Genomic DNA, 12,012 nt, shown 5'->3' with positions numbered 1-12,012 from the left:
GCTGGCTGTGAACCACTCATGGTAGCTTTACAACAGCCCACTGCAGCTCCACTGCAGCCTGCGCTGCGCCGGCGACTCACGGCAGCCCAGCTCCAGGTCAAGCCGTTGTTCACCATCTTAGCTGCAGAGGGCACAGTGTCACTGGCCCTCATGTGGGATCCAAACCAGGGCTCTGCTGCTCAGAGCTGGAGTCCCAAGCCAACTCTTAACCAACGTGCCACTCGGCTGGCCCCAACCACCCTGTGTCTTTTGATTGAAGCATTTAATCTATTTACATTTAAAGTTATTGTTGATACATATGTAGTTATTGCCATTTTATTATTTGTATTTTTTGTTTTTCTTTTTTTCATCTTAAAAAAAGCCCCTCTAAGATTCCTTGTAATACTGTTTTGGTGATGATGAACTCCTTTAGTTTTTTCTTGTCTGGGAAACCCTTTATCTGTCCTTTGATTTTAAATGATAGCTTTGCTGGGTAGAGTAATCTTGGTTGTGGATACTTGCTTTTCATCACTTTTAATATTTTGTGCCAGTCCCTTCTGGCCTGCAATGTTTCTGTTGAGAAATCAACTGACAATCTTAATGTAGCTCCCTAGTGAGTAACTAGTTGCCTTTCTTCTGCTGCTTTTAAGAATCTTTCTTTGTCTTTAAGCTTTGGCATTTTAATGATGATGTGTCTTGGTTTGGGCTTCTTTGGTTTCATCTTGTTTGGGACTCTCTGTTCTTCCTAGGCTTATATATCTATTTCCTTCACCAGGTTAGGGAAGTTTTCTGTCATTATTTCTTCAAATAGGTTCTCAATTCCTTGCTTTTGCTTTTCTTCTTCTGGTACCCATATGATGCAAGTGTTGGTATGCTTGATGTTTTTCCAAAGGCCTCTTAATCTTAGTTCTCGTATGGGAGTTGAACCGGCAAGTTTGTTGTTAGGAGCACATGCTCTCACTAGCTGAGCCATCCTTCCATCTGCTGGCAGCTCAGCAGCAGCTCAGCTCTGGCACAGCTCACTGACCCATGTGGGAATCGAACCGGTGACCCTGTTGCTCAGAGCTCGCACTCTTAACCAACTGAGCCACTTGGCCGGCCCTACCCCTTCCAATTTTTAATAGTCATGGGAAGGTGTAGGACCAGCCTGTTCTGCATTTCTGCCCCTCCTACCATTCTCAAGGTGGCTTCTTCTGTATGTCCTTTGTTGTAGAGCTTTGATTCGGCTAGACTTCAGGTGATTCTCAATGATGGATGTTCTGTAGTTTAGTTGTAATTTTGATGTGGTTGTGAAAGAAGGTAAGCACAGTGTTCAACCTACTCCTCCATGTTACCGGAATCTCCAGGACTGCAATTTTAGACTGGATAGTCATGAAAGGTTCCACTGAGGAGAAGAGATTTGAGCCATTTGAGATAAGACCTGAAGTAGGTGAGAGCAAATTCTGCACACAGGGAAGAGCAAATGCAAAGGCCATGAGGTGGGAGTGTGCCTTGAGTACTGGAGGAGGCTGGTGAGGCTGAAGAGGAGTGAGCAAGAAAGAGGGTAGGAGATGAGGTCAGGGAGGTGACTGGGACAGGGGTGGAAGCTGACCATGGAGGACCTCATGGCTTCAGTAAGGACTTTGGCTTTTATTGTAAATGAAGTAGAGAGTGATTGGGATATTTGGGGGACTATTGGAGAAATTTAAATATGAACTATATATTAAATATTATTTAATTAATATTAAAATTCATGGGTGTGATAATTCCTAATAAATTGAAATAAATTCATAGGTGTCATTGTTCTTAGAAGAAACATGCTAATGTATTTAGAGCTGAAGTGTCATGATGGCTGCAACTTATTTTCAAATGATTGGGCAATAAAGAAAAACAACCTAGCTATTCTTTTTTTTTAAGATTTTTTTTTAATTGGGGAATTGGGGGGATGGGAACAGTGCTGGGGAATTGGGGGAAGGGGAACAGACAAGTTGCTGTCGTTTTGTTCTTCAGTCTAGTTGTGGAGGACGTTGCTTCACTGGCCCAAGTTGGCACCATCATTGCGCTCTTCCCCGGGTGAGGCAGATCAGTTGTCGGATTCTGGATGGCCGCTCACTGCGGCTGCTGGTCGCTCACTGCGGCTGCTGGTCGCTCACGCTGGCTGCTGGCTACATACGGTAGCCCATGGCAACCCACTGCCACAGGGGCTGCAGCCTACGCTGTCACCGGCAACTCACGGCAGCCCAGCTCCAAGTTGAGCTGTTGTTCAGCATCTTAGCTGTGGAGGGCAGTGTCACTGGCCCTCATATGTGGGATCCGAACCGGGGCCCTCTGGCATCCCAAGCCAGTTAGTAACCATCACGCCACTCGGCCGGCCCAAAACCTAGCTATTCTTAAAAGTTACCTACCACTGCATAGTGAATTACCTCAAACTGAAGGGCATAAAACAATAAGGTCACACACATTAAATGAGGGATTCTAAGATTATTGTTCATTTTCACTTCTCTGCTGCCTCATAAAGTATGTTATTTCCGTCTATAATGTTAATTGAGCTCCAAGCATGTTTAAGCTACAGCGTTCAGAACTGTAAAGATTTAAAGATTAACACAGACACTTCCATTAAAGAATATATACTTCATTGATTTTATTCATCCAACAAACATTTAATGAGCACTACAATGTAGCAGTCATTGCTCTGGACAACAAGGACACATCTCTGAATAAGACAGAAACTATTTTGTCTCTCCTGGAGCTTAAATTATAATGGAGCTAGTTAACAATGAACAAATAAGGAAATTAGTAATAGGTGCTATAAAAAATACAGTGGGTTTATATGCTAGAGAGTGATTGGGTGGCTACTTCAGATTAGGTTGTCAGCCAAAAAAGGGCTCTCCGAACAAGTGAGGTGACAAAAAAGAAAAAAAAACCCCAATAATATTATCTCACATGATTTCTGAGGATCAGAATCTGTAATCAGCTTAACTGGGTGATTCTGGCTCCAGATCTATCATGAAGTGCAGTAAAGATGTTGGATCCTGAAGAGTCCCAGGCTTTCTGAGTTGTCCCAGGATCTGCTTGTCATGAGTGAGGGAGCTCTGTGGACCCTCAGCACTCCAATTCAGCCATAGCACCCATCTTGGATCTGCTTCACATACTGTTCTTCTGTATAAGTCCAGGTTTGCATGGACCACTGCAGCAGCTCCAGATTGTCAGCAACACTTGTGAACGGCTTTGAAATAGGCAAAAATATTACTGTGTTTTCTTTCAGTGGTGGTATCTCTAGAGGACCCTTCTAGGGTTATCTGATTCTGTAGGGGTTTGCACCTTTCTTTCCTTTTTCTGTTTTCTTTACCATTTTGCCACTCTGTAGAGACAGAAGTTAACTTATGGAGGAGATGCAAATGATCTCTGTTCATAGAAATGCAAATGAATGTTGCACAGGGAAGATGCAATTGAACTTCTGCCCTATGGCAGAGATCATTTTTGCATCTTATTAGCAAATTAACCTCAGCATTCCTGATTGTCTCTGTATGCACCTGTTCTTTGGATTCTCCTTTGAACTCGGTTTTATAGCATACCAGTTCTCACAACTGATGAGCTCAATAAAATCTTTAAGACGTATGCATTCTATATTTATATGGCAGTCATAATTTTACTTAAAAAACTATCCTTTAGCAAAATGATCTCCCTGAGTCCACTCTGGCCTCCCTCCTTTTTGTACCCCATCCAATTCATTCACACAGGAGCCAGAGCCATCTTTTCCAAGAGTAAATCTGACCATGCCCCTCCCCAGCTTGAAACTGACATGCTGTATAGGCTGCTGACAGTAGTGCAGGACTGGCTGCTGCTAAGACAACTGTGTGCCATCATCCTGAGTCTGGTATCTTGCCTTGCGGAAAAAGTGGAACAGCCCCCAAGGAAAGCTCACCATGTAGGGGGTGGAAGCCCTGAGCCCACCTGATTAAGCGCAGATTTCACCAGCAGCACTCAGAGACTTGCCTTTTTAGCACAGGACAGAGAGAGTTTGTCAGTTTTGCTTTGTTTTAATTTTCAGATGGAAAGATCTACGCCCTTTTCCCTTCCCTAAACCTTATTCCCCAGAACCTAGATTCTGTGCCAAATAGGTTTTCTAAGCCTGTTAGTATAAAACAAAAACCAAATAAACTTCTACTCAGAGTTCAGCCTTTAGTCCCTCCACCCCTTTCTTCCTCTTTTTTCTCCTCCTCCTCCTTCTTCTTCTTCCCTTTCTTCCCCTCCTCCTCCTCCTCCTCCTCCTCCTTCCTCTTCTTCCCTTTCTTCCCCTTCTACTCCTCCTCCTCTTCCCCCCTTCCCCTCCTTCTCCTCCTCCTTCTGTACTAATAAAATTCTCTAGTGCTCTTCAGCCCTCTTAAAAGAAAACACAAGATTCTTGGAAATGTCTACCCAGAAGGCCGCACCCAATCTAGCTCTGCCTAGCTCTGTCCAGTGACATGGGCCTTCTGATCCATCCCTTCCAGACCCCAGGTCTCCCCATTTTGTGTTAGAACAGCCTTACTCTCCCTCCTCCTCCTCCTTCTAATCATTGTCTGGCAAACAAACAAACAAACAAAAAAACAAACAAAAAAACATAACAAAATAAATACACACACACACACACACACCTATTTATCCTGTAAGTCTCTTCTTAAACATTACATAGCTTCCTCAGAAAGACTTGGTTGGTTCCCCACCTTCATCCCTTTATATAATTTCAGCGTCCAGCACTTCTTGACAGCCTGGGCTGAAACCCTTGTATAGAGGACATGGGACCCTGGCCTGGAGACTGGGAAAGGGGCTGCGAGGGTAAAATCATCTGAGGGAGGGGTCTGATCCCAGAGGCCAAGAGCTAATCCCAAAGAAGCCTGAACCCTTTAGCTACTCCAGAGAGACAGAGATCACTCCAAAAAGCTTTCAACTCTTTATTCTAATCCCATCCTCAGCAGCAGCTTTTGGATGTACAGTTTGGGGGGCTGTGTGTATGGTGTGGCATATGTGACAAACATGGGGATGTCAGTCTACTTGGCTACTTGCAGGCTGAGCTCTTTCACACCTTGAGGCCCTGCTCCTCCCTTTTCCTTTCTCCCTCCCTCTCCTTTTTTCCATCAGGAAGAGCTAGCAGGTTTGACGGGGAATGGGGCATTCTAGCATGGAAAGTGAGTCTCTGAAAGTCTTGCCTCTGTTTACCCATAAAACACCCAGAGCTCTACTTCTTGCCCTTGCTGATGAGTACCATCCATTTCTGGAACCAATCAGTTATTTCTGCTTTAATAAACTGATATCTTTTCTTGCTGGGAAAATTCCAATCAGCCCTTAACGCTTTCTTCTTTTTCTTGGGACATGATCTCATGCATCCGGGAGCCCAAATCTCTCTTGATTGGGCAGCCTTCAGCATCTTTCTGTGGGTCCAGGGCCCAGGGCAGACATGCTGAGGGACTGGGGAGAAGGAGTGAGGGTCTGTTCTTGACCGCTGCCCACCCCCTTCCTCATGGGAAGCCCTCTCGCTCAGGCTTATGTGAATCTCTGGGCCTTCTGGATTTGCTCTGCCCTGTTCTGTGGGCTTGGGAATGAGTTTGTGGATTTGTGGCTTCGCTTATAATCAAGAAATCTGCCTAGATCCACAGCATTTCTTCTGCCCTATTCCTGGGCCCGTTTTGAAGCCTAAAAAAATGCAGTAGTATCAGAATGAGTTAAAGATATTTGTAAACATGTGTGGGTTAGGAGAAGCTTGTGTGTGATCACAGGAATTCTAAGTGCGACTCTTCACGACTCCCCGTTTCCATCAAGCTGGGAAACTTGATACTCAAGTTGAGCAGCCAAGAGGGAGAGGGTGGGTCTCTGGCTCAGGACTGGGAAGCGGGTGGGCTGAGGGGGGCCTGGTCTTCCAAGGAATGTGTTCAGTCCTTACAGGTCAGACTTCTCAAACACCACCTCACAGATACAGCAGAAAATGGTGGGTGGGTGGGGGCTATATTGGGAGTTTGGGGGAACTGTCTGTCTTGCACCCTGTCCTGTCTCCCAGGACCCAGCCCAGGAGGTTCAAAGGTGAGGGGAAGCTATTTCAGAGAAATATCCTTCACCACCTGACACCTCCTTCCGGTGAGAGCCTCTACCCATTCTTGTCTGAGCACCACTCACAGAACTCTCCCCTCCTGAGTTTGTGAAATTCCCTCTGACCTCCAACCCCTTCCAGAAAGAAGTCGCTTTCACCGTGGCCAGCTCCAAACCCCTACTCTGTGAAACACAGATAATGATAGTGTGGAGGTTTGGGGACATGGCAGCTTGGCTAAGCTGAACTATATTTCCCAGAACTCCTTTTCCTGAATGTTTCCATGGTGGAGGTGTGAGTGGGGTCACAGAGACTCCCGTGGGAGGTTTGGAGGGTGGCAGTGAAGCCGCAGCCGCCTTGTAGCTCACACACGCCGCGCTGCTCAGCCCGCTGACCTTACCACCTCATCCCTGTGAGGCAGCAGCTTGGCGGTGCTACTCCACCCTCCCCCATCCTCCGTCAGCTGCTCCTGGGCCTGGTGTGTGTGCTCAGCGCCAAGATGAAGGGTTTTGTAGGACATACGTACCATCAAGCTCGGAAACGACAAGAACTGCCCTAGGGTTCTGTCCGTTCTCTTGGGTCCAGCTTCTGCATATGGATTCTGACTTACTCTTGATCTCTTCCACTTTACATCCCTATTTGTTTCCCAACTACCTCCCGCTGTGGGCTTCAAGGTCAAGCATCAGAGGTGAAGACAACAGCTTTGCAGAGACTGCTTAACAACAGTACTGCACAACTGCCGAAGGTCAAATCCTTGTAATGAACCCCTTTATATACATCTCTATCTATTGTCTGTGGTTCTGCTTCTCGGACTGATGCAAGTTATTACTGACACATATTACCTCACATGGTAGGAGACGAAAGGCGCCCGGGTCCTTGAAAGTGCTTGGTTCACTATCAAGCAGTCGTTCTCAAACTTGAGCACGCATCAGAAACACTGGGAGGGCTTGTTGAACTCTAGATGGCTGGGTCTCACCCGGAGTGTGAGTGATTCTCAGATCTGGGGTGGGGCCTGAGAATGTGCATTTCTAATAAGTTCCCAGGTAATGGTGATGCTGCTTGTCCAGGAGCCATGTTGAGAACTGGGCAGGTGGGGGTACTGCTGCCCAGCAGGGGAGGGTGCAGCAGCGCCGTCCCCTGGAGGTAATGAGGATCCCGGCAGGCCCTCTGGAATCATGGGGCCAGCGAGGAAACAAGGAGCCTTGTTCGGGCCTGCTCCTCAGCCTGCTTTGGAAGGGAAAGCAGCAGTCCTGTGCCTTTGGAGAGGCAGCCTGGCTGAGGGAGCCCAGGCTCAGGTCAGGCAGACTCAGGGTGAATCCTGACCCTGTCATCTGTAGTCAGTGACCTTGGGCAAGTGGCCTGTTGGGTTACACAGAGACAATGGTGCTGCAGAGTTTTCACTGGGATGATGAACGTGAAGTGTTGGCTCAATAAATGCCGTTTCCTTTGTCTGGCCTCCGACCTGACTTTTGCCACTGATGATTAAAAAATGTGCAATTGAGTTTTTGACCCTAAGTGTAAGACTTTACATTTACCTCTTTTCTGTTTAGTTTTGCTGGTTTTAATGACAGCTCAGATGCTGTCATTTGGCTGCCTGCCTGTTATTCCTATGTTAGCATTGCCTACACCATGTCGTCCTTATAGGGTTCACAGAGGGTGGGAGAGCAGGGCTTGCTCCCGAGGTCAGGGAAGAGTTGGAACTCTGACTTGGGAAGCTGCCTTCATAATTTCTAGTGAGCCTCTGCACCCCAATTAGAAACACCAACTTAATTTTTTTTTTTTGAAACAGTAGAGAAAAAAAGAGTCCCATGTACTCACCCTGCTGGTCTCCTGCGCATGTGAATAATGTGTGCAAGTCCAAAGCCTAGGAGACACCAGACCTGAGATTTGGTTTTTATACCCCTGGGCAGCCTAAGTGAGCAGTCTCAAGAGGCGGTCCTTTTGGGGGTTCTCGCCTCAGTGGACCCTCTTCCCTATGAATAAACAACCAAAAATAGAGAGAACGTAGGAAGAAACTTCTTACAGAATTGAATGTTTTCAGGAATGGGACAGACTGAGGGCCGAGGGGAAAAACGGCAGGCTGTCTGCCAGAAGAAAGACACAGGGCTCTCACGGGGCTCGACTTGCCTAATTGGACTGCAAGTTCACCAGGAACTTATTCTCTTTGTCTCTGTCTCAGAACATTATGGAATCAGCTGCTCCTTAAAACCGGATCTGCTGTTGGTCCTTCTTCTTCACCTCTGCCCAGAGGTACGACAGGTCCTGGATAAACTGCTGGATCTAACAAGGCAAGGGCATCAGAGTTAACCCCACCCAGTGACAGGCCACCCCATCCAAAAATGGAGCATGTCCAGGTATAACTTGCGAAGAGTCACCATTTTTCTGTGACTGACTTCTTGAGGCCACTTCCCCTCATTTGACAATTATTCTAGTTGAAATGGAGGATCAGGCTTAGTAGACGAAAAGCAATAAATAGGAATGAAGTTGGGAACTCATAGAGGCAGACACAGTGACAGTAGGTAGAAGTACAGGCTGACCGTATAACTCAAGGGGGAAGAGAGAGAGTACCCTGAGCAGACTGGGGACTAGAAGCATTTAACAGGCAGGGTCCAGCTGGCATCAGGGCAGACCGCTCTCCACAATTCAATAACCTTTATGGTGGCTGTTCACCTGAAACCCAGAACTGATGCTCATTATGATAATCTTGATTCATCTAGGAAAGCTTAAATTCTATTCACTATCATCTGTTTTAAAGAACATGCAATCAGTATGAGAGTGGAAAGAACGCTGCCTCACAAGTCAGAAGACTTGGGGGTCCCAATGCAACTCTCAGGAAATCCCTTCATATTTCTGGGACTCAGTTTCTTCATGTTTAAAAAGGGACGGGGGAGATTAATGTACAGCATAGGGAACATAGTCAATAAAAAGGGAAAGGGGAGGAAAGTTTGGCCTAGATGGCCTCCCTAAGATCCCAGTTCTAAAATTTCTCCTTTTCAAGAATGTTGCTGGAAATGGGACTACACAGCCTGTCCAACACTCTCAACAACTCTGTCAGCTACGAATACTGTTATTAAAAGAATTACCAATGTAATTCTCATTTTGCAAAAGAGGAAACAAAGAGTCAATATATTGAGTAACTTTCTCAAGGTTACAGAGAAGACAAGTCTAGCATTTCCCAATCTATGTTCTTATAATAAGTAATCACATACCCCCCAAAGGGTTCTGTGGTCAAGTAAGTTTTGGAAATGTTATCTGCTTCGAGAGTCTCAGGGCAGAATCACAGCAAAGACACTGCAAAGTTCCGTATTTAAAGACCATCTAAATTTGTTTCACTTTAGAGTTTTCTAAACTCATTAGTCCATGGAGTCCTTTTATTCCCCCATAGCTTGGGATTCTAGGATATTCCAAGCACAGTTTGGAAAGTGCTGCTCCAGACAGTCTGGGTTTTATTCAGGGATAATTCAGGGCTTTCCATGACACAGTAGATTGAATTCAAATTGTCTTGGCCTTTCGCAGAATCACTTTTCCTAAGTTGCACTGTGTGTGGTACCATGCTCCCAGTTCTAGATAAGTGGCTGCCTTCTGAAGCCCACGCTTGGATCTGTTGTGGGGATGATGTTGAGAACATTATTCGTTGCGTGTCTGTAAAGCCTCCTTGAGAAATTTCAGAGTTAAGTGCTGGAAATGGTTCACTCTCTCTGAGGAAACCTTATGTTTTCTTATTTTGGTACCAGAGCTGTGTGTTGCTTTTCCTGCTGGTTACCAGGAAGCTCAGGACCAACCCCTTTTGAACTACGGTCCTTTATAATCAAGAATCTACAGTCTCTATTTCTCTCTTGCCTTGACCTCAGGTTTTAACTTATATTTTTCCTGGTCCTTATTTTTAATTATTCAGGCTGCTTGATCATGTGTATTTCTGTCAGTAGGCTCATATCCTATGGGAATCAAGTGGGATATTTTAAAATAATATTTGGGCAATATGAAGTATTCCAGTAGAGGCAAATCAAGGTTGAGAAGGAATCAGAAAACTCACAGTCTGGAGTGGACAGATTGGAAGCTAGCGTGTTTCCCCAAAAATAAGACTGGGTCTTATATGAATTTTTGCTCCAAAAGATGCATTTTATTCATTTATTCATGTACAAAAATCTACATTTATTCAAATACAGTCATGTCTGGCTGATGCTCTTAACTGAGGCTTATTTTGGGGTAGGGCTTATATTACAAGCCCCTGAAAATCATGCTAGGGCTTATTCTCCAGTTAGGTCTTATTTTAGGGGAAACATGGTATGATCTAAGCAGAGAATGCTCAGGCAGGGTCAAGGAGCTGGAGACCAGACCACTACCTCCTGCTCCAGCTTTCTTTACAACAGCTAAAGGGAAGGGGCCTGAGGACCTCCGGGAGACCCTGAGGCCCTGCTGCTGGGTAGAGGGGATGCAAGACAAAATCTCTTTTTACAATAATACTAAGACATTATTTGTCTTTTTTGCTTATTGTCTCACAAGTGTACAGTGGCTTTAACCAGAGTGGGATTTTTCATGACGTAGGCTATCACAAGGGAATGTATGCAGAAGCAGATATGATAATTCACCTGTCCTCTATGAAGCCAGACATTAAAGAAATTTGCAAAAGTGTCGAATAATGCAACTCATCCCACAAAATATTTTTTGAAAATGCATTCTTCATTAAAAATGCTATTTATATTAACGTGCTTCTTATTGTCATTTTGAAATGAATGAAGTTATTTTTAATTTTTCTGCTTGAGTTTCTAATATGGTAAATATCAATAGCTATTACCCATAAATTTTAAGAGTGTAAAGCTATCCTATTATGAAAAAGTTTGAGAATCGCTGCTTTAGAACAAACTTTCTTACAAATTCCCATTCTAGTTTTTGAGCTGTCAGTAATTCTGCTCAAATATGCCTTAAGAAGCAGGCTGATTCTTTGGTTTAGGGAAATCCTTCTCCCTGACTGGTCAGTGGGTGAAATTCTTTACATTTTATGAGTTTCACCTTTCTTTTTGTTAAATAAGGGAAGTACCTCTCAGTCAATTGCCTTTTTTGGCTTGTGTTTCATCTTTATTCACCAAACACTTATAGAGTGTCTACTATGTGCCAGGCATTGTGTTAGACACAGGATACAGCAGGAAACAACACAAAAATCTCGGTCTTCAGGAACTTACTTTCTATTCTTTCACAGCAGAGCTAAAGGCTAATGCATCTGCTGGTGGGGAGCTCCCCAAACTGCGGGATGTGTTTACCTTTGGTCAGAAGTGAGATGATTTTAGGTGGCACATGGACGTGGCATTAAATAGCTTTGGATAACAGTGAAAAAGTTATTTCCTTTTCAATTGCCTTTCGATTACTTCAAAGAGAAAATCTCAGATCGGTACTAACATGGCTCTAACCCCACCAATTTTCTCTTTTCCTAAAGAGTGAGCCTTGGACACAAGCCTTCGGCAACTAGAATTTAATAAGACTATTGTACATAACTAATGAAGTCAATAGTGGGTCCCTGCTACTACTCGTGTTGATTGGGCCCAACAGGGTCTTAGTTCTAATGCAGTGTTTCTCAAAATGTGGAACCCAGACCAGCACCGTCACCTGGGAACTTGTTGAAAATGGAAATTCATGGGTTCTCATCTCAGACCTACTGAATCAGAGACTCCGGGGGTGGGGCCCAGCAATACTCTCCAGCCCCCAGGTGATTCTGATCCTGTTAACATTGGAGAACCATGGCTCTGTTCGGTTCATTCCTTGACTCAACCAATACAGAACCATCTTGGCTCAGTAGATGCAGCCCGCTGGGCACCTGAGCCTCTTCTTACCATGTCCAGCTGTGTGTGAGTGTCCTCCAGGGACACATATGTCGTCTCCTTCAGCTGCTTGCTCACAATCTGGAAGAGGTTCAGTGTTGCCATCTTAATGGTGCCAAGCAAGAGGGTCTTCTTGGCAGCGGTGTTCTGGATGTGTGCCCAGCGAGATTCCTATGGAGG

At 45.1% G+C, this 12,012-nt stretch overlaps 1 protein-coding gene across 2 annotated transcripts in view; it reads right to left on the bottom strand.

Moving 5' to 3' along the window:
* Window positions 1–8,133: 8,133 nt before the first annotated feature.
* The window catches only part of CCDC42 (coiled-coil domain containing 42), a 12,178-nt gene continuing 8,299 nt past the window's right edge, over window positions 8,134–12,012 (bottom strand). For both annotated transcript variants that reach the window (XM_019665957.1, XM_019665958.1), the window contains 2 exons: window positions 11,845–12,003; window positions 8,134–8,299 (listed from right to left, as the gene is read on the bottom strand). In XM_019665957.1, coding sequence (XP_019521502.1) covers window positions 8,222–8,299; window positions 11,845–12,003 — 237 coding nt within the window. In that variant the 3' untranslated portion in view covers window positions 8,134–8,221. The remainder of the gene's footprint in view (window positions 8,300–11,844; window positions 12,004–12,012) is intronic.

This window comes from Hipposideros armiger, unplaced genomic scaffold, assembly GCF_001890085.2.
Source record: "Hipposideros armiger isolate ML-2016 unplaced genomic scaffold, ASM189008v1 scaffold_457, whole genome shotgun sequence".
Taxonomy (NCBI): domain Eukaryota; kingdom Metazoa; phylum Chordata; class Mammalia; order Chiroptera; family Hipposideridae; genus Hipposideros; species Hipposideros armiger.
The sequence above is the reverse complement of the archived record's forward strand: the minus strand, read 5'-3'. Positions and strand labels throughout refer to the sequence as shown.